Source organism: Pleurodeles waltl, chromosome 6 (assembly GCF_031143425.1).
Source record: "Pleurodeles waltl isolate 20211129_DDA chromosome 6, aPleWal1.hap1.20221129, whole genome shotgun sequence".
Lineage (NCBI taxonomy): Eukaryota > Metazoa > Chordata > Amphibia > Caudata > Salamandridae > Pleurodeles > Pleurodeles waltl.
Genome location: NC_090445.1, coordinates 1,486,449,334 through 1,486,473,083, shown reverse-complemented (window position 1 = coordinate 1,486,473,083; position 23,750 = coordinate 1,486,449,334). Strand labels below are relative to the sequence as shown.

The following is a 23,750-nucleotide window of genomic DNA, read 5'->3' as shown; positions in this document are numbered from 1 at the left end:
AAAACATGTGGCACTCACATCTGCATGCGGGACCTACGCACTTTAGGTGGCAAGGTCGTCAGCAGAGATACAGTCCCTTTTAAGTACCAACTTTCCGAGACACTTTGGTGAACTCGTGGGATGAATATTTAATGCATCCAGTACTACTGAAGTCGCAAATTTCTTTAAGGCTGTTGGTTCTGGTGTCGTTCACACCTTCTCCTCCATATTCGGTTTTGCTAATCGAGCATTTAATTTCGGTAAGGGTTTCTTCTCGGTAGAGTGTGCAGCAAGTCTGCATACTAGGTCGGTATACAGTATCTATTACAGTTTCTCCTTGAGTTTTCTGGGGCAGAGAACTCATTGTTGTTACACCAATAGTTTGTGGATTATTGTAACTTTCATCAAGAAAGGTAAAAGTTTGATTACATAAGTGTTACTTTAAGGAATGCAACATAGAAACCAATAACTTTTTTTAAAGACTTTCAGTTTTAACTTAGCAATGAGCGTCTGAATATAGCTGAGGTGCAAACTGTTACACTAATCCAGTACAGAAATAGTCATGCCTGAAATACTCATTTTCAACAGTCTAGAGGTAGCAGACGGGAACTTTACTTATGCAGATTTAAAGGCAGGAAGCAGACAAAAGTGATTTGCTTACATAACATTTGAATGTGACGGCACTGTCTAAATAAACACTAGAGTAGCAGAAATAGGGAGAGAACTTAGCTGTGATGACCATTTGAATTTTTCCAGAATGAGGACCTCAGTCATATCCATATTAATTGTTAAGATGTTGGTTAACAATTTGACTACCTAAAACAGGTAGAAATTAAAATGTTCCATTGTATGTCCAGAAGGGTCACCAGGCAGTATAATGAATTGTATTTCATTGGTGTAAGTCATGAAAATAAAGCCAGATGATATCATCAAATGGGCAAAACTGGCTCTCGATATACTGAATGACAAATGGCTCAGGGAATAGCCCTGAGGGATACCTTTTTTACTGGTTCAGTATCTGAAAAACAGGAGGCACTTTATATTGTTTGTGTTCTAGATTGTACATAGGATTCCAGTTAATCCAAGGCTGCAACTGCGATCCCTATGTCAGGTACTTGAATCCCTGAGATGCTGTGTGAGATGGTATCAAAGACTGCAATAAGTAAGTAAAATAAATGATGTACTGCCACCTTGATGCAACACAAACTTCTCACCGACCATTGCAACAAGAGCTGATTCCCTGCTATCTAATGATCTCAATCCAGATTCACGAGGGGCAAGCACTAAATGATTTTCTAAAAATGCAATTACAGATTTGACATACATTTCCAATACTTTTATGGGAACCAGATGAAGTGAGATTGAAAATGAAGTGTTTGGAATACTAGAAATAGGGAACTGCTTAGAATACTTGGAATGATAGAGTTTTCTTAAAATAATATGAGACACTGTGGTGTGTTTCAAGCTATCATGAACTTCTGTAATGCTAGAGGAGCCTCTAAACTGCTTATTCCAGACTGGACAAATTTCTTTAATCCAGGCAGGTGTACACTGATCAGATTCTGTCAGATAGTTAGGCTTGTGGTTCTCTATGGTGGACTTCTAACTGGTGAAGGAAGGACAAAGTTAAAATGTAAGGAAAAACTAAAAAGTAGATATTATTTATTTTGTCCAGAAAGAGTGGTGCAACATTTTTGGGCATTTGATACTACAGAAAAATTATATTTTGGACGGAGAAAGGAATCTCTGATTTAAGAGATTTCTTTAGTGGAATTAGTCCAGGACTGAAAGCGTTTTGTCAAATACTCAGGTTACGCCATCTTAACAACTTTTTGTATGCCATTATTAGGCAGAGGAATATAGAAATCTGGTTTTGATATTATAATCAGGACTCCAAAGTATGCTTTATCTCTTTGATTACACCAGGTCTCACAAGAACCAGGATTCTAAAATTCACAAACAGTAGGCTAAAAACTTATTTTCTAGGGGAGGGATTTTAAAGCATATTTCAACCAAGCCTCTAAGTTTTAATTTATGAGTTTACGGTCACCAATGTTAAATACTGGGCTAGTGTCATCTAGCACCCAATGAAGGGTTTCATGGGTATTCTTGTTCCAAGCCCAGACTCTGGCCCGGCCTTCAAAGATATCTTATTGTCATAACTTTGAGGTCTCATTCAAACCAAGTCAGTTCAATGATCAGTAGAAATGCTTAGCACCATGTGAACACTTTTGAGTAAAGGGAAGATGAGGTATAATGTGTGACTCATTATACGGATAGGGCAGTAGACAAATTGCGTTAACCTGATGGCTTGGCAAGCCTGAAAGAAATTCATAGCACCTGACTGGGCTAGAAAATTTGTACATATGTTAATAGATCCTCAAATTGTTAAATCATGGATTGATAGTATTGAAAGTGTTGACATCTTTAATAATAATGAGCTAAAATTAGATTGAGAGAGTGAAAGAAAATAGATCGAAATACCTGAGAATTAGCATGAAGCACAAACCTTCAGTTAAAAGACCAAGTAGTTCAGAGGTAGTAAAGGCACTGAGGACAACAGGTTGAACCAGACATGATTCTTGCAATATGTTTGTGAGTCCACCATCTTTGAGAGGTTCTGTCTACCATAAGAATATTAAAATCAGCAGCAATATCAATAGCTAAGTCAGGATTCCTTGATTTGATTTTTAACAATGAAGCGCACAGCACAACAAAGTAACAATTCTCATTAATTGGCTGTTCTGCGACTGGTAAAGGGTGGAGCCAGACTACATCTGGAGTGACAGTGAAATTTAAGAGCTATTGTGTTGATTTAGATAAGTTGTTCACATATATAAATATTATAAACCACTGAATAGGTGCAAACAGTAACAGATGGACCTTTGTATTTGGTGTACTTTGGCATGTAGCTGTCGAGGTCGTTGAAGAGATATGCTTCAGCCCGAGTTAGACAGCTGATTTCTTCCCTGCATAAAAACATTTGTACTCAGCCAGATTTATTGGATTTGACAATGCTTGATTTCTGTATTATACAGGTAAGTACTAAAGAATGAAAGTAAACAAAGTGTTAGTTTGTGATAGTTCACCTAAAATATAAGAAGGAATAAAATGGAGAAGAAGATATGAACAAGATCGCTGAAGAGTGGAGTGTAAGAACACTGCTGTTGTTTTCTACGTACCTGTAGGTACTTTATGCAGCATGGATAATATATTTGAAATACTGCATGAAGCTAGTTTTGAAATACTGAACCCTGCACCCGGTAAAAGTACTGCACCATATACACAATCCATCAGGGCAATAGCAGAACTACTGAACGGCTGTGGAGATGTTCACCACGAGTAAAACTTTCAAAAGTGGGAAGAGTGGGTTAGAGTGTCCCTGACACTCTCTATGGGGCTTACTAAAGTCCTCATTTTCAGGTGTATAAGTAAATGCCTACCAGGTCATGAGTGGCAGAGAGTGAACAGGCATATGTGGGAGCAGCTTGACTGACGCTCGACACCTTTGTTGGGATAACAACATTGCTTTCGATCTAATTAAAATTTGCATTTTTAAGCCAATTTCCTTATTCTCATGAAACATGCACATGATGAAATGCTCACATCATTATTTTTTATAACAATTAATAATACTAGTTTTGCCATTTCATACACAGTCATTAATATGTCTTGCTAATATAAAGTTTAGTATTAAGCAGTCCCTCAAGTTAGGAATGAAGACAGATGAGTTTACCTATCCGTAATATATACGTATGGCATACAGGAGTGACATATCAGAAGAAGAGATGGTGCAACGTGTTGTGTAAACTTGTCTCAGGATAACTCAATCCTTAAGTTTGAGCTTGTATGATCATTGAAATAGAAGACGTGTAAGGAAGACGTGTTGTAATATCAAAATCTGCATGGAGCAAAATCTCCTAACAATTACCTAACTGCACTCCCTGCACAATTCAACAAATATGACCCTTCGTTTGTGTCTTATGTATGGTTGCATGTCCTGTACTCCCGTACACTGTACACATGCATGGGTGCAAGGCGCGACTGCGTATGTCTACAGCGTGAGCACATTTTTGTGTATACTTTGTATGACAAAGGATCAATTTCTTCGGCTCTAGTTAATCATTATGCTATGTAGCTTATTGAACTAGACCTTTAAAAATAATACTTTAATATTCAAAATGTGTTGTGCCAGTTTAAGTTTAAATATGTGACTACTTCTGATTTACGGAATATTTTTTTTTTTTCCTAAAATGGGTGACAAATTTACTCGTGTTATTATTGGAAGGAAGAAAGGAAAGATTACTTACAATGACTTCGGCTTTGCTGCTCAAGCCTTTTCCATAGTTGTCTGTTGCAATGGCTTCGAACTTAAAGTAGGAGCGCCTCATGTTTTTGAACAGCATTGCTGTTTTAATGATCCCAGTGTATGCCTCAATCACAAAGCCCTCTTTGCCATCTTTGATAGGTGGCACAATTAATCTGTACTGATTGGTGCTGTAGTTCCCAGAATCACGGTCAGTTGTCTGAAAGAAAACAAAATTTAAATCAATGAAATTGATTTATTTTGATGTAAATCCAGATCAGTGCATCTCTATGTTGTTTGCAAAAATGTTATGAATGTATACTTGAATTATAAATTAAAATAATTCTGCATTTGTATGTTATCATCAAAATACTTTATTTGGCTCAAAAGAGCCATAAAAGACGCAGTCAGTTACAAATCAGAAAAAGGCTTAATAAATAGAAATAAATAACAATATCAAATATAAAAACAGATTAAAACAGTTAATAACAATTATGAATTTGGATAGCAGCACTTATGAAATTTAACACCGCCTCTATTGTCTCCTTTCTGCCCAGATCCTGTAAATAGGAAAAGGCAGGATAACTATGTCTGATACCCGAAGAAAGAAGGGCCAGGCGTAAAACACCTTCTTCTGGGGACTCTGTATGTATAGATTACAAAAAAGGGTAAATTGAAAGGTCCTTTGATGGGATCTACCATCACAGCCAGATGGGGCAGTTTCTTGAACCAGGTACCTTGAGTAGGAAATGCCAAGAAAAAGTGTATGGATTTCAGGCGAAATCTAGTGAGTAAAAACCGGCACCATTCAGAGGTGATCATACTAAGATATAACTTTGGAAGTAATTGTTTAGGAGAAAAATGCTCCCCAGCCCCAGACATATTACCAGTTAGATCTGGGTTATGATTAGAGTGCCAGTACAAATCCTTAGTTCTCTGTAAAAACCCCCACTCCACCCCCGGCAAGGAGGTGGGATCCTGGAAATATTCCTCCACCCCAAGGCGTGGAATTTATGCATCTAATCCAACGGATATCAATAGAACGTGTCCGTTACAAGCAGTCCTTGATCACAGATCTGCACAAGTGAGCTTCAGGATTTAGCCATACTCCTAACCAGAGAAGTAAAGGATATACTCCTACAGAGTCGGCTATATCCCTCAACCTCACTTCATCATGGCAAAAAGCAGCCAGAGTGGATTGAGGGACTGCTAACAGCCTTCTCAGAAACTTATTTTCCATTACCTGTAGATTTGAGCAGTCCGTGTAACCCCACACCCCAGCTCCAAATGAGGCAATTGAAAGACATTTGCTTTGAAAAATGGTCATCATTTCCTTAACTAGTTTATGTGCCAGTTTCTTTGAGAACCTAAAAACTGCATCAATGGCTCTTTGAAACTGCAGAATACGAACATTTATTAGAAATTTCCAATTAAAATCAACATCAATTGGGACCCCCAGATAAGTAAAATTAGGAACCTTCAGTATTTACACACCATCCAAAACAAATTTTTAACTGTTTGATGTCTTTGGACCACACATCATCACAAATGATTTTGTTCTATTAATTTTAAGGCCAAGATTTCCCATAAACATATTAAAAGCATATAATCGGGATTGCAGGCCATTTGCTGTCCTTGAGATAAGGACAGCATCATCCGCATAGAGTAATACTGGTAGTGGCTGAAAATTAATAATAGGCTGGTCCTTCCCCATCTTACATAAAATATCTTCTAAGCCATTAATATAGAGCAGAAAGAGTAAAGGGGCCAACATGCACCCCTGTTTAACCCCCTTCAAAGAGGTGAATTCTTCAGTAAGATCGCCTAACTGGCTAAAATGAACCCAGGTGGTAGTGCAGGCATGAAGTTTACTAAGTAAGGAGATCAACTCCCATATCTGACATGACAGACCACAATTTATGTCTGTCAACTGTGTTGAAAGCACAGGATTAGTCCATAAAGGCTAGATGGAGACAGACTTTTTTAGCCTTAGTGTATTTTTGTACTCTCAGGTTTAATTTGAGAGTCTATTCAATTGTACTCAACCCCGGTCGAAACCCAAACTAGAACTTCGATAGGCTGTTGATCTTCTTAGCCCAGTATTCTAACTTACTCAATAGCACTGCCCTAGAATCTTAACAGAACTATCTAAAAGAAAAATTGTCGATAACACTGTGGATCTGCTCTGTCCTCCTTCTTGAAAATGGGCACAATTATCACCTCACTACAGGTGTCTACCAAGGGGCCCATCATAGCAGCCCTCAAAATGTTAGCCAGAAGAAGGGCCCAAAATTCAGGCGAAACTTTATATGTATCAACTGGAATTTTTTCTGGGCAAGGGGCTTTGTTAGAGGGGCAGTTTTGAATAGCCTAAAATACCTTGGGTACTCCCAGTAAATATGAGGGGCTGTTTTAAATGCATTCCCCCCAATAACAAACCCAGTCGGGTTTCTCTGGAGAAGTATTAACTTCTGTTTTGAAAATTTTGGAAAAATGTTCCAACCAGACTTGCCAGGGAACGACAGTGTCTATTATCGAATTATCTTTCTCCACAAGTGGGGTTTGTATGTATTAAGCCTAAAATAAATCTGCATAAAGTTGATAGTTGTAAGTTTTTTTCCCGTTACGGGCGGGAAACAAAATTTGGCAAAGATAATTCATAGGAGAATTCCTTGGCAACTAGAAAAGACAAATAAATAGGTATTATTACATAAGTAATATAGGCTTAATTACTATTGCAAGATTGTCACGAAGGCCCCTATTTATCTAGCATACACATAACTGTTCATCCCTCCCATCTTCTAACAATTAAAGGTTAGGGTATCTTAAAAGTATGCCTTGGCTTCATACTATTTTCAATTTTACCACACTTTCCCCTAGCGAACACTCGAGAATTTATTTTGACATACAGCTGAGCCTCAGAAAAAACTCTTTCCTCTACATGAAGTGGAGAAATCTTTTCTATATTTGAATAAAGCTTCCATCAGCCCTACCTACTACTACAAAAATTCAGAGATTGCGTTAGTCATGAAGTTAACTAAAGGGTATTATTTTTTTTCTGATTCGCTGCTGGAGTGATAGACACTCCACTCAAGCCTCCTTTTGATGGGTTTCTCCTTCAGACGTCCCTTGGAGCAGCAGGTTGTCGTCTTGTGCACCCATTCTCATGTCAAATTTAAGCGGCTTGTGGAAGGATTTTGGGAGGAGTGATAGAGGTACTTGCATGGGAGTTGAACCTCTGGGAATGATTTGTGGTGCAGTTAAGGACCCTGCAAGGTGGTGAGCCTCAGCCTTTGCTTCCATGCAGGATGATGCCTGAGGACTTTGCAAAAGCGGGAGCAAGCCACTAGCAGCCTGAGGGCTCAGAATCTGTATGAGGTAGGTCGAACTGCTGGTGAGCTATTTTCTACAGCTGGTGAGCTATTTGGAGCAGCATCAAGGTGAGAGACTATGTGTGCCATGAGATTCTGGGGCATTGGAGGTGGACCCTGATAATTCCTGCCACCAGTGTTTTCCACAGGGCTAAAAAGTGCCATCTGGAGTCCGGCAACACTGGAGCAGCATCAAGGCGAGGGACTACGTGTCCCATGACACTCTGGGGCACTGAAGGCAGACCTTGATAATTCCTGCCACCTGTGTGTTCCACGGCACTGTAAAGTACCAACTAGAGCCCTGCGGCGCAGGAGCAGCATCAAGGTGAGGGACTACATGTCCCATGAGACTCTGGGGCATTGGAGGCGGACCCTGACAATTTCGCCCCCTGTGTGCTCCAAAGTACTAGAAGGTGCCAACAGGAGTTTCACAATGTGGGAGCAGCATGAATGTCCAATGAGACTCTGTGGCATTGGAGGCAGACCCTGACAATTCCTGCCACCAGTTTGTTCCAAAGCGCTGTAAAGCGTCAACAGAAGTCCTGCAGTGCAGGATGTGCCTGGGCAAAGACGGCCAATGGCAGGCCTGGCCTGTGTCCATCAGGGCATGACAGAGGCTGGGCCACCCCTCTGACATCTTCTGTCCTTTGTCCACCTGCATTGGTAAGTGTAAATATACCTGTTCTCCGGACAGATGCTTCTAAAAACCTCCCTGCAAATGTGCATCCATTTTGACATATCTGTCCTCTGCAGTAGGGGCACTGACTGAGGAGATTCAAAATGCAGAAGTTGAGTTGGGCTTAGGCAAGGGTTTAGTTTCACACAGATGGGACAAACATCCAGTGCAAGGATGCCAGGCTGTGGATTCTGGACAGTGTGTAGTTGAGGCTGAAATTGAATTAAGTGAGCTTCCAGCATAAGGAGGGAGCCCCTGCCAGGGTATCAACATAGCGGTGACCACATCACCAGAGAGAGTTCCAGCTGGGAGTCAAGGAAGAGATAGACCCCCAGTGTGAAATCTACCCCTAGACAGCTTTCTGTAATGGCCACCAAGGGCTTTTATACAAAGAGTGAAACACCTATTCCCCTGATCCCCTGTTTGAGTCTAAGCCCTGCATGAGAATGTAGTGAAGGCAATGTAGATTCTGATAGAGTGATGGGTGATTAAGTCGGGGGCTCTGGAATGATCTTTCAATGGGTTGGTTGTCGTGTTTAGGGAGCGCTTAGGTAGATCCGTGTCCAATAGGTTTATTGCTTTGGGTGAGGATCAAAGTGTGCATTCTGCTGGTTTGGAGCTGATGCCAGACACTTTGCCCAAACGGGCTGCTGTCGCCTGACTTAGTGACCCCATTAACACCAGATGTGCGCCGGTGGTACATCTGCACCCCTCTGCTCATTCTTTGTCATCAGCCCAGGCTGCTCACCCTATTCAGCAGTCTGCATTAACTAGAAGGGATTCTCCCCCGCCCCAAAGTGGAGTTTACAGTAGGCTGAGAACTGCCTGCCACAATCAGCCTCCAAGAGGTTAGTGTCTATGACCCTCCAATTATGGCTACAACCTGAATCTACCTCATTGGTATTTGTACTGGTGGGGGTTCCCCAGTCAGAACTGGGCTTAGAAGAGCCAACATCTGGGCTTGTCCATAAAGCCAGAGCTTGGTGCAGTAACATGTTGGGGGATGGGGGTGGAACTTCTTCTCATATCATTATGGCCAGGTAGGTGGCTTGGGGGGCGTTAAGAGGAAATCAGTATAGAGGGATTGTGTAGTCCTGGACTTTGATCATCCTGACATCACAGATAGGCTGTTTAATCACGGGTCTTATATGTATCAAAGGGGTATCAGGACATTGCTACTTGGGTTTTTTAGTCCCCTAGGTATAAGGGGTAGCAAGGGCTCTCTTGGGCTGCCCTGATGCCACAACAGTCACAGGGGCAGGAAGGTGGTGAGTGGGTTGTCCACATAGAGTTGTGCAACAGATATCATACTCTTAGCAATCTCGACCCTAATGATTGACTGTGCCAAACTCCTTTAAATGTCCCACAACCCCAGGAAAAGAAGTATCTGGGGATGCCCCTGGAGGCTAGTGTGGATGCCTCTATAGTTCAAAACCTAAATGCACCTAGCTGGAATACAGCCGACCTAAGGCATAAGAAGAGGGAGGACAAGAGGTGGCTTAAGTGGGTCTACAGAAAACCTGGGATCATGAGTCCTCATTTATTTTGGATGGGTATATTTTGTGTTTTGAGGCTGTACAGCCTTCTCAGTCAGGCAGGGCTAAGGGGGGGGGGGGCTTCTTACTTTAATTTCTCTTAAGATCCCTTGTACCTCATGGGAAGTTAGGCACAGGTTCTTGTAACCTTTTGGCTGTGTTGTTAGTTTTTAATCCTGTTCCCAATTCACTTATTTTGAGCTTCTATAATTCTTTTGTTAAGGTTAGGCCTATTCAGCACTCGTATTCCCTAAAAACGTTTTTAGAGTAATTTGGGGATCAACAGAATGCCTTGTATTTGGTTATAATTTTAGGTGATTTTAATTTGCACCTTTGTCAAAAGGGGTGTCATGTTTATGATTACTTTTTTCCAGGTTCCTACCCAACTCCTCATTTTGAGCACTCAGTACAAGGGTTGTTGTTAGAGGAAGTGGTGGCAGATGCCAATTTACAATATGTGGGGGTGGAGAGAGGGATGGCCTTAGTATCCCCTAATTTATGGGTAGGGTGTGAAATCTACCATTGATTATGTTTTCATTTCATACTTTTTGGTGCAGTTTGTTCTCTCATTCATGACCAAGTGGCATTATTGCAGCAATCATAATCCCCTATTTTTGTCCCTTAAATTGGAGGTGGGGAAAGTCGCTGGCTCTTCCTCAGCTCCCACAAATTCCAACATTATTCCCCCTCACCAAGCCCATAGATTGAAATGGAGCAAGATTATCACACATCAAGTTACTGATGATCTGTTTGGGATTTGCAAAATTGAAATTACTTTGAATATTGCCATGTCTGGTAAAACCCTATTAGTTGCTTTTCAGAAGATTTGTCAACAGGTTGCCTCCATGCTAAGAAAGCTGGTAAGCCAAGTCAAGTTGGGTGAGAATAGGGGGTTTGATTAAGTGCTCAGACACACACCGAAGGTTGATGTCCGCACTTAAACAAATCCCCCAGGACAAATGCGAAATAAGTAGGAGAAGGGAAAATTATAAATTAGGCTTGCTGCCTGCAAAAATCATGGCCTGTTCTTTTCCAAGGAGGAAGTGACTGAGGCCATCAAGATCATGTTAAAGGATAAAGTGCCGGGACCAGATGGTGTGCCGGCAAATCTATATGACTCAAATCTGTCTCTGTGGTCAAAAATTCTTACTTATGTCTTTAATGCTGCTAGGAAAGTGGGCATGCCATCCTCCTAGTACCAATCTGTTATTATACCGGTGTTTAAGGAGAGGGCACATACAAATGCAATATGCTATAGACCTATTTTCCTCATCGACTCAGTGATTAAAGTCCTAGGGAGAGTGATTTTGGCCAGATTGACTGATTGGGTGAAGCAGAATTATATTATCCCAACTTACAGTTTGGGTTTAGGCATAGGAAAAGTCCCATAGACCAATGCCTCATCCTTCAGTTGATAATAAGAAAATATACGGTGCCCAAGAGAGCTGTATCGCATCTGGCTTTTATTTGACTTAGTATCTGCACTTGATAGAGTGACTAGATCTAAATTGTGGCATTTGTTCATTGGCATGTGGGTGGACCATAACATAGTAAACTTTCTTCACATGCTTTACTTGGATCTTTCTGCTACTTTTAGATAGAATCATACAGGGAGTCTTCCTTCATCTTTTAAAGTCTATACGGGTGTGAGACAGGAATGTATATTGGCCCGCTGTTATTCATGATTTAAATTAATGACTTGGGCCCATCTTTATGTTCTGCTTGTACAGATGTTCCTCGGGCAGGGTTCCAGCCTGTTCCTGCACTACTCTATGCAGATGATGCGGTCCTGCTTGCCAGGACGGTAGTTGGGCTCCAACGTATTTTCAATTGCTTAGTAGATTTCATGAACTCCTTGTGCCAAGTCTCATACAATGGTAATGGGCCGGAGTAATAGAACCCGGTTAAGACAATAAAGTGATTTCATTGAAATTACTAGGGTTGCAACATTCTCTTATCTAGGGGTCCTGTTTGACGACAAATGTTCGTGGGTCCCATTAAGAAAAGAAAAATGAAATTCCCTTTCAAGAGCTTCTCAACCTTGCCAAAGACCGGGGGCTAAACCAATGAAGGCCTAGCTGAAGTTATATAGGGGTAAATGTGTCTCCATTGCCTGTTATGGGTGTGAGATCTGGGGATACAACGTTCCTAGGGTTTTACGAACAGTGGAGAAAAAATTCCTTCGGATTCTGATTTTGGTCCCCCATTTTGTCATTTTGCATAGTGTACATCAAGAAATGAGGGTGGTGTATATCTCCGACCGGGTGCAAGTTTTGCCCCTTTTGCTTTGGATTAGGACCGAGATCAACCCTGTTTTGGCTTTTAACATGACAATAGTCAAGGGTTGTCTTTTCCTTGATCATGTTAAAACCATTCCCTGGCTGTGCCACATTAAGACTCTGGCCCGGAAATTGGGTGGCCCAGATTTGTTCACCATTCCTCAGAAACTCACTAAGAGAGACCTGCGTTGGGTGAAGCGACATTTTTGGTCTATCACATCTGCAGAGCAGGAGGCAAGGGAGCTGTCTAAACCCCGTAAGGGCATACATTCTGTTAAAAACTTGTCCTTTGACAGGGCAGTATCTACTTAAGACCTTGTTACCTTATCACCACTTTCTCCTATGTTTAGATTTAATATGGTACATTGGTTAACTGTTATACCTCAGGTGAGACAGACAGTGAGGAACTTGGTTCCCTGCACTATGTTAATTTTTCCACACAGGACATTCTTCACTTTGGGTTTTTTGTGATAGTTTTTGTTTACCGCGAAAGCGCTTCAATCTACCACTCTTAAATGGGAAGGGACTTTTATAAGCTAGGCCGGCCCTGAAGTATTTTCAGATGTTTACTAGTCCCTTGGAGCGCTTCTCCATTGCAAGCTTTTTGGTGGCTGCTTTTAGATATAGGAAATGTTCTGGGGGGTAGGATTATCACCGCAGTGTAATTTTTAGTAGAAATACATGGTGCTTTGCTGTAATCATGTATGTTTTTGTGTTTGATTATTTAAATCTCTGTAGCACCTTGTTTAATGTTTTTAGAATGTTTCAATGTTTTTTGTGCTTGTCTCATCTTCTTTTTGAGCTTTATTTGTGTACTTTTAATGGCTAAGGGTGCAAGAAAAGTGGCACTGCATTGGATGCAGCACCACTTTTCTTAAATCGGGCCCATATGTTTTTCCACTATTGAATTTCCACAGGATTGAACTGCCAAACTTTAATGAAGGAGCTATTTAACACATCCAATAGTTATCGGATGAGTTAATTACCCTCCTTCAAACTCAAATTTATGAACCATGCGTAAACAGGGCTATACCCACGGGTTTCACTTAAATAACCCACGTGCAATCAGGCCCTAAGAGGTTTAATAAAGAAACTAAAATAAGCTGCAAGCCTTTCCGATCTATGCACCCAGGATCTTTAAATAATGTACAACGAAATATGTTAACAGTTCTCAAACCCGTTCCCTCTCTTATTATTCATACAGTGTTGGACTTTTTTCCTTATGCAGGAACATCCTCAATCTTTTTGCCTTCTGCCTCCTATTTTTTCTGACCTGTTTTTGTTGGCTTTAGTACTCTGAGCACTTTACCACTGTTAACCAGTGCTAAAGTGCATATGCTCTCGGTGTAAATTGTATTGTTGATTGGATTTCCATGATTGGCTTATTTGATTTACTGGTACGTCCCTAGTGCAGTGCACTAGAGGTGCCCAGGGCCTGTAAATCAAATGCTACTAGTGGGCATGAAGCACTGGTTGTGCCACCCACATTAGTAGCCCTGTTAGCATGTCACAGACCTGCCACTGCAGTGTCTTTGTGTGCAGTTTTAAACTGCCAATTTGTCTTGGCAAGTGTACCCACTTGCCAGGCCTGAACCTTCCATTTTCTTACATGTAAGACACCACTAAGGTGGGCCTTTTGTAGCCCCATGGGCAGGGTGCAGTGTATGTTTAAGGTAGGACATATACTAGTTAGTTTTTGTTATTATTATTAATTAATATTATTATTATTAATATTTACTATTTTTCTAAACCTGTGTTGTGTTATTGTGTAGTGTTTTCACTGAGTTACTGTGTGTGTTGGTACAAACATTTTACACCTAGATTCTGAAGTTAAGCCTGCCTGTTTGTGCCAAGCTACCAAGAGGGTGAGCGGGGGTTAAATGAGGGTGATTCACCTTTACCCTGACTAGAGTGAGGGTCCTTGCTTCGACAGGGGGTAACCTGACTGCCAACCAAGGACCCCATTTTTGTTACATGCAGGTTTTGCTTGTATTTGACCACCTCTATTTACTACTCAGCTGGCTTTTGGCTCGGTTTTCACTGTTAAAATAACACATACATACATGCATATATAATTCCTACATTGGTACTTGCACACATGTATTAACAGGGCTTGTGGCCAATGATTTATTTTGCAAATGTTTTTTTTCTTTCCATGATATACTCTTTTTAAGTTGTTTTTTTTTATTTTATTTTTATTTTGTATTTGTACAATGTTCTCAGGTTACAGTAATTCAAAGTCTATAATTTCTTCACTTTGCACCAGTCTGTGCAGAATCATATTTTCCTGTGGAGTGCATTAAACATAAAAATGTTTGCTATAGATGTTCCAGGTACAACAGCATCCTAGGAAACACAAGTACTGTTCCATTAAATTTCGATTAAATTGTGACTAACTTTATAATTTTATCGAGCAAGTGTTTTCTGGATGTTTAGTTGAAAGTATGTATGCTTTTCTTCCTGCTTTTTATTTTTGCTTCCAATAATAAATTTAAAACATAACAATGAAAGTAGCTTGCCAAAGTTAGATTTATTGACTCTGACAGTGCTTGGTAATTTACTGCCAACAAAGAAATCCAAGCCGGGCACACGAACGTGAAACAAGTTGAGCTGGAAGAGTCAGCTGACTTTTTACAAAAAGATGTGCATTTTTCTAAAATGCTAATTACACTACCACTCAGCATTTTCCTAAACTGCTGGATATGCTTTTACAGAACAAACTTTTAGCATGCAAATAATTCACAGAGCTGGGGTTCTGCTGCTCTTCTTTCATCATTTATTGCAACATTTATTACACGAGTAGCACCACTATCTTAAAATAAGTTTCTCTCAGCTTACAAATGTATCCCACTTTCCCTTTTCGTGCGGACTGTGAGAAGTTTTTAAAGCTTGTAAATTTGTAGCTTTCACAATTAGGTGGTACTATAACAAAGAAACATATTTTTGCATGTTTTTTTTTTTTTTTAAATACCTATAAATGTCATGTATAATGTTTTAAACTAGAATATAACACCATTGGGCAAATCATAAATGTAGTAAAGTAATAAGCATTTTCAAAATCTATTTCAAGTTTTTGACATTGTTTTCCTGGCGTGAGGTGCGCATATTATATTTAAACAATGCCATTTTTACAGCTATCTTTTACCATGGCGTAACGATGGGCCGTTTGAATTCTAAGGGAGAGAAACAAATTTACATAACAGAAGGAATTCCAGGACTAACATTTCCCTGACAGACGCAACACGCCGTTTCCACGCAAAAACGCGACTGCTGATCGAAAATGATTTACTTCAGATTCGCCAGGCCTGATTCAAATGCTCCTCGTGTTTGAAGTTCAGAAATTCGAGAGCTCTTTTTGAACAGCTTCAGATCTTTTATTTATGGGGCTAGTGTTATTGCCTTCATAACACTCATTTCCTCCATATTGGTGGGAATTCAGCGGGGGATGCAATGAGTGTTTCAGGCGCCTCCAAAGCAGGCTTATTTCTCAACCTCGATATCAATAAATAAATACATTTGCAGGCCTGATGATTTCACATGTTATAATGACTAATTAAATACCGTCCAAAACTGTGTTTGCGGTTCTCAATATATTAGATCGAAATGAAACAATTTCTTATTTCATAAGAGCTATTACTTTGGAACTTGGGGAACCAGGTTCGAACCCCAGCCTCAGACTTGGGTCAACATCGTGCGATTCTGGACAGATCACTTTATCACCGTTCCTGAAATAAATCTGAAATGTATTTGTGTAATCCACACTTGGTATATACGATTTCGTAGACGGTTCTTAAAACCCATGCCCAGTGCTCCTCTGCTTCATTGCGAGGCCTGTGCTGTATGCATACATGGATAGATAATTGCTGGAAATTGATATACAAAGAGATTAGAATTTAAATATCAGGGTTCCTTAAATCAGAAAAGGAAACAATTGACAGTATGAACCTAGCCAATAAAAACAATGAAGCACTATACATAATTGAGGTTTTACAATAGTGATGGAGCAGGAGAGGGGGGCAGATATAGATAATCATTAACAACAATATTAACCTGATACATGAATTACATTATTATAAAGTGGATCCTTTTTTTCATAAATGTCTGTGTGCTCACAACAAAACTGTGAATTTCAGTTATCTTATTGTGTTTAAAAAGTACCATTTGTGAATGGACATTGTGGATCAGGATTGACAATTAGGATCCACCATCTTCAATGTACAGATTGCTTGCTGACTTGGGGACATATTTTTCATTCATGAGTAGGGACTAGAAATGACTTGTTTCGATGAGAGTCAAAGAGCTGGATTTAGATATGTGGTGAGCACTACAGTGGTAACTCTGTGGACAGATTTGAACGTTTACATCACCTTTTCCCAGACTTGTTGCTTTCTAAAGATACCTCTGCATTAGTTAGGCAGGTGGGGGTGCTATATGCTTTTTACCACACAAATTCAACATAGAGGTAGCTCAACAGCACAGATACATACAAGTTAATGGAATATAATACCTCTCATTCCCTCATTCACACCACCTGGATAATTAACAAAATTTGGAGACCACTAACCAGGTTTGTAATTATTGTTCTATATGTTTCGGTCTGCTTTCGGTAACAGTTATCTGCCTACTTTCCTCAAAGCAGTTTTAACTAAAAGTAAACTGCCAATTCAATGTAGCTTTCGTCTGAATGGATTGCTAATTGCTTGAAGCATAATACATTTATTTTCAAATCATCAGTGAGTCAAGGATAGTTCTACAAATTAAGACACAGCAAGGACAGAATATGTGCATCCTCTGAAGTGACATGGTTAAATAGTTCAAAGTGCAATCTCTCAGTCATGGATATACTTTGGCTAATACCCATAAAAGGAATGGTGGTCCACCATCACTAAAGAGAGCCCGCAGGATGCCCCTTCTGGGTCCAGGACCACACTCACATCAAGGGACAGGCTTACTCTTTCACCCACATGCTAGAGTACCATGAGGCTAGGTCCAGAAATCCCCAAAAAACAGCCCACCAGATACTAGCAGTTGGAAACTCAGGGGACGGGACACAACTATTGACCATGTATGGGGCATTCCCGTTCCAACAAACGGTGTGTTTGTGCATTGTTTCTGGTTCCTGTTGTTTCTCTATAATGACCGTGTACACCTAAAAAGTCGAAGTTTCAGCCAAATGTTCCCACGCATTATCTCATAAACTGCAAAATTAACATGTCACTGCAACTTTTCTTGTTCGTGGTATTTTGTATACCGTCAAGTGTTTTTTTTAAATTTCACAGTAGGTAGACACATTAGTTACATTCCAGAGTGACTCATTCAACAGATCTAGATAGTGTAGATATAGTCAAAAAACTCAAATGAAAGATCAATATTAAACCACTTTAAATATTTTTCAGTGGATTCCAGACGTGAAAAGAAAACTTTATGTTGTGTTATTCAAACAAAATGTTCTGCACTAATAACACAAAGATTGTGATCTTTCAATGTTATCAGTCAACTTAAGGTCTACAGTCTTCAAAGTCTGTCTTCCAGCTTATTACTAAATCATTCATCACACAGCAAGAAACTTGCATACAATGAGCATCGGGCTTTGGCCATGCATCACGAAGTCAAACTAACAAAATCGTCAAATACAATTGAGAACATGTTGCTTTATTGTAGACTTCAATGATCACAGCCATTTGCTTTTGAATGTAACAGGGTACTATAATGCATTTTTTATTTATTTTGAAAGTTTGCAGACTGGTGATTTTTAAATGGCAGAATGTTTAAAGAGAGTGCCATTATCACTAATGATATGTGTAAACATATTTAGTGGCCTCTTTGAATAATAAGACATTTATTGTTAGTACTGTGTTTTATTCATGTTTGATTCTCACAACTTTATCTCCCAACCATCTTGGGAAGTAACTGCTGTCTCTATGAATATGGTTGCAAGTAATGTCTAGGCCCACATTATTTACAAAAAACATGTGCGACAATTTAGCATAGGATTCATGGCACACATTCCTGAAAACACAAGGAGTGATGTCATCTTTACAAGTAGGATCCATGGCATATAGTAACACACACATAGATGCACACAACAATTCATACCTATCATTACAACGACAGGCCATAAACTGTAATGAAGAATGTATTTGTAATTATAACTCAATGCAAGCTTTGATAGTAGGAAAGGTTATAAAGAAGACAGAGGCAAATATAATAACTGAACTTTTAGTTTATTGAATACTCTTGTTTAAAACTACCTAAACACTCTATGGGGACTGGTCCTGAAAGCACCGATCTGCACAAGGATAGTGTTTGTCTGGGCCCGACAGAGTTTACCCACCAGTCCTCACTGTGTGGGTTATACTTGCCCACATACACACAAGGGAAATCAAAGCCCTAAGCCATCTATTCAAGTTGCTTTATCTAAACATTTATAAAGGGGCGTGATGTAAAATGGGTTTTTAGTAAGGGCAGGTAGGTACCTACACTTAGCAGTAGGCCACTAACCTCCACTTAGGTCCAGTTAGGTCTCAGTAAATTAAACCCAGCTCAACCCTTGGTCGCTTGGAAACGAGCGTCAAGGCTTAACTTAGGAGACAGATATCATAAAACAGTAATTAAATAAAACACAGGAAACAGTTAAAAAAAACAAAATCAATCTATAAAAATAGATTACATTTTTATCTTTAAAATGACACACAAACAAATAAAATCGGATAAGGGGAACCAGAGATATGAGTTTTTAAAGAATTATTGTTTTCTGGCGCCCAGAAACAAAAACCGCCAATCTGGTCGCACCTCGACCGGGGCAAAGTCTAAGTTTAAGGCCGACCACGATGGAGCCCGGCGCGGCTACCGCCCACGGGAGGCCCTGATCAAAAGGTCATTTTTTTCGATGTGAAATTCCTTCGACCGGGGCAAACCTGGATCTTGATCCGACGTCCTTGGAGCCCTCCTCAGATACGCTGGCTGGAAGGTCCCGGTCAACTTCCTAGGTTCGGACGTAGTCCCTTTTTTCGAGATTTTCTTCACCGGGATGAACCTGCAAGTCAGGTCGGATCGTGGTTGAGGCAAGCCGGCTGGAGTTTCCGCTGCAGGTCGGTCCCTCTTATCGAGCTTTTTTCAAAAGTTCTCCAAACTTCGCCAAACTTCTGGATCTTCTCCCAGGTGTTCCTTTAAGTTTCTTTTGGGGTCCACAGCTCATCCCAAGTTTCCAGAAGCTCTGAGATGTTCCTTGGTGGTGTGGACTACAACTCCCAGAATGCACCTGGGGCAAACCCCTTTTTGGCCACTGGACAGTGGTCAGCTGGTTGGTGTCTTCAGGAGTTGGTGCAGGGGACTCTGGTTAGCAATTTTTCACCTGTAGCAAACAGGGAGTCCCTCCTTGAACCATTTGAAGCCAGTCAAAGTGCTTCTTGTGGTGAAGCCCAAGTGTGCAGCTGGTGCATTCCTTCAGAGTGCAGGGTCCAGGTGCAGGCCAGGGGTCCAGCAGGGCAGTCCTTCTTCTCCTGTGGTTCTTCCTTGTTGGAATCTGATGGGGTTCTGAGGTGTGGATGCAAGTCTGCCAGTTTTATCCGTGCTCCTGGGTGAAAAACAGGGGGTCCTGATTCTCCAATAAGGTGCAGGGTCCTTCCCCCTGTGATGACCACTTCCTGGGAAGTGTGGCAAAAATCAATGCCAGGAGGCAACATTCCTCAAAAATTCATCATGTCTGAAAGTGATTTTTGGAGGTTACCTCTGGCTGAACCCACCCACGGGTGTGGCTAAAAATCCTAAACACACCCCTCTCCTGCCCTCTCCTAATCTAATCAAGGGGGCACCTAGTTGTCTGGGTTTGCAGGATGTGGGGGTGTTGCTGAGTTGCTCCAAATGTCCTTCTCTGCCTTTGAAGACCAGTTTGGCAGCCCTCTCCCTTCCTGCCTCACCATCCGCTGAGGGGAGATCTCCTCCCACAGGCACATCTCCTTGTGTGAAGCCAGGCCACTTCACACCTCATAAAGGTAGACTGGCCAGGCTGCCAGAGGCTGGCCAATCAGAGTACACCAGCAAAAACAATGTAGGGCTGAAGTTGTCAACTTTTCAGGTAAAGTTTCAAACTCTTTACCTGAACTAGTTATATTAAATCCCACAACTGGAAGTTGTGGGATTTATTATGAAAATTAATTTGATACCAAACACTTCGTATCTGTCACTTAAGAGGACTTTTTAAACTGAAATACAGTCTCCCCATTCTAGCCTATGAAGGCCATTCACTACAATGAGGGAAAAACAAATTTGGCTGTTTTTACCTCACCAGGGCTTATAAAACTATTTTTTATAAGGTTTCTGCTTATAGTTACATGGCACCCAACCCTTGGGGCACATAGGGTACACCTTAGGGGTGACTTATATGTAAAAATAAGGCAGTGAGGGAAACATTGTTTTGGCTATTTTACCTTAGCAGGGCTTCTAAAAAATGTTTATAAGGTCCCTGCTTATAGTTATATGGCACGCAACCTTAGGAGCACTTAGGGCATACCTTAATTTTAATTCCAAAGTTGAATTTGCATATAACTTTAATTTAAAAGCAGCCAGCAAGGTCCCTAAACCTACATGCCCTACCATTATCTAGGGACTTTTAGGTAGGTTGACTTAGCCAATTATAATTAGCCTAATTTGCATATCCACTTCACAGAGAGCTCTGGCCCTGGGACTGGTAAGCAGTACCCAGGGCACAGCCAAGAGTCAGTAACCACCAGTACCTGTCCAAAAAGTGTGGGGGTGACCAGGGCAAAAAGGAGGACTTTCCTACAGGGCTTAAATCCAAAACTCCATCAGCATAAAATAGGATAATCATAAACAATAATGGAAATTCACAGAGAAGAATGTATAGCTACACATACATTAAGGATACATTTAATTCTGGATTAAAGCAATAAACAAAATGATTAATATAACAAGTGGAAGACAGGTTTTGTGAGGGGGTCGCAATAGAGTGAGGAATCTTGGACAATGGATTCACTCTTTGTGCCACACTTTCTTGCTTATTTAGTTATGCCAGGGGCTCTAGGTAGTCCTGGAAGAGGTACTGCATCCAGCCAGCCCTTTTACCTTTTTCTATCCTGCCCGGCTGATGCCACAGCGGGCCATGGTAGTACAGCTTAAATACTGAGGAAGACAGTCTATTCCAGAAGGATTATAGCAGTTCAGACATTAGCACATTGGTGCAGCCATGATCCTGGTGGCTTTGCGGTGGCGGAGATTGTAGTATGCTAGGGCAGCGCTGCCCTGCGGATTATAACCTTGTTCTTCGCCAGCCTCTTCAGGGTGGTAAAACCACCATGAAAAGGCTGAGAGAGAACCGCTGCAGAGCGCAACAAGGAGGCCATTGCACTGCCCATGCAGTTGGCATGGGCAGTGCAGGGGCCCCCCTTCCCAGCAACATTGCAATGTTGACTGCCTGCTTTGCAGACAGTCAACAATGTGAGGGTCCTGATGCACCCTGCGGGCTCCTGCATTGCCGCCAGCTTGATTACGAGATGGATATAATGCTGTAGCCTGCTTCCCGCTAGGCTGTTGGGACGAAGTTCAGGGTTTCGCCCGCTGACCTAGTGGGAAACTCTTAATTACTCCGGCGAGCAGGAGTTGGGGGGGCACAAAAAGCAGCAGCCACCCTATCAGGAGTTTGGCAGATTGGCTTTCCCGTCCACCAAACTCAAAATGAGGCCTTTAGTTTGAAGTGACTGTACACCTCAGAATACCATAGCCTAAGTATTACTGTGACCATCGTTGAGGGACATAAGGCATCTTTCCCCCATTCTGATGCTCAGGGAATCACAAGGACATATGCAAATACAGCCAAGCTAAAATATAACATTATGTAGAAAATGTTGGACAGCTTAGCAGCAGAAAATATTTGTCTCAGTACCCTTTTTGTTAATGTCATCTTAATGTTCATGTTAAAGTTGTAGATTCTTTTTATTGTTACGATTCTACAAGCCTCTTATTGTGGAGGTAGTTCTTGTACTCCCATCAACATGCTTCTGCCCTTCCCAGTGTGAAAACAAGAAGGTGACATTTGTTTTGGAGAGAGTGGGACTGGGGGAGCCTGAACTATGTTTCCCTGCTTTCCTTGTGCCAGGAGGCGCTTCCTGCCCTGACTCCCTGCGCTGCTCATGCTTATTTGTGCACAAACTCCCGCAGCGTGGGATGCTTGTTTTGGAGAGAGCGAGACTGGGGGACCCTGAACTATATTTCCCTGATTTCCTTGTGCCAGGAGGTGCATCCTGCCCTGACGGCCTGCCCTGCTGGAGCCTGTCAGTGCAACCACCTCCTGCAGTGCGGGATGCACCCAGTAGGTGCCCGGATATGCCCCGGGGCAAAGACCGTGCCAAGAGTGGGTCCATCTTCTCCTGTCTGCAGCCAGGCAAGGCTGGGCTGGGCCTGCTCTTTCAGGCCTGGAGTGTGTGTCAGGGTCTTCATATACTTTGATCCCTTTCCTGAAGCACGCTGCAAGGCACCCTTAAGTAAAATGGGAAAAACGGCCATGAGCACCATCTCGGTGACAAGCAATAATCATACTACAATAGATTCCTATCTCAATAGGGCAGTTTGAGTTATCTCCAAAGAAATTGACCTGTGTTGGAAGATGGTTCATTAGTTGTGTGTCTTACACAAGTAATGGGTCCGAACTCGACCACCACTGGGAACCAAACTCCCCATTGTTCGGTTTGACTCTCATAGGGTAGCGTTGCAGAGCAGATCAAGGCTTACTTAAGGGAAGTGGTGTGGGCTAGTTATCTCCATTCATGAGCACAGAAGAAGAACGGTCCATAAATGATTGTCCAGTCTGTGGTTTTTCTTTTGATAAAGTGAAAGTAGACTTATTACACACCCACTACTCAATGCTATGCAGCAATTTACAAATATACACAAGTTGATGGAATTACTTTTGGATGTCATTGCGTAATCCTTCTTGGCTCACCATGAGGGGAAATATAATCCCACAACCCCACATGACAAAACATTTACTTGTATCCCATTGCATTATTTGACTGTAACTTGGAGAGAGAGCACCTAAATCTTGCAATAAAGTGCATCTACGCTGCTCACTGGTCGCTGTCAGTCTTGTTACTCAAATAAGCATATACATGAGCATGCATAGCATGTTGGAAAACTGTTTGCTGTCAAGATTACTTTAAGATTAATTTTAGATTACTCTCATATTACTCTTGATAAACATTGTGTAACACCATCCTGCACCCCCAGAGAGTGCTTTGTGATATGACCTTTCACAGGCCATACTAAGGATCTCCATACTGGGACTACACAATCCCAGAATACCTTTAGCCTGACATGCTATTATTTAATCCGTGCAGTAATACCACTTGCAAGCACAGCCTTTCATCCCAAGAAAGTACAGACCCACCAGACAGGAACAAAAGTTCTAGCAGGAAAGGTTTGATGAATACATTGAACACTTGGAGGGTTTAAATTCTCTAGTCTCACTCAGACACCCCCATGCTGTTCCTTCTTTTTGGGGAATGGGGTGGGGAGCCCACATCCAGGTGCGGCCACAGGAGCTGGCCTTCCATTTGGTGTCTGCTTGCTCCTGCTAGCAGACCCATGCAG

At 41.3% G+C, this 23,750-nt stretch overlaps 1 protein-coding gene across 1 annotated transcript in view; it reads right to left on the bottom strand.

Moving 5' to 3' along the window:
- PCDH15 (protocadherin related 15) overlaps positions 1–23,750 on the bottom strand; it is a 2,681,631-nt gene that overhangs the window by 341,203 nt on the left and 2,316,678 nt on the right. Inside the window, exon 27 of the mRNA XM_069240977.1 lies at positions 4,290–4,505. Within this exon, the coding sequence (XP_069097078.1) occupies positions 4,290–4,505 (216 nt within the window). The remainder of the gene's footprint in view (positions 1–4,289; positions 4,506–23,750) is intronic.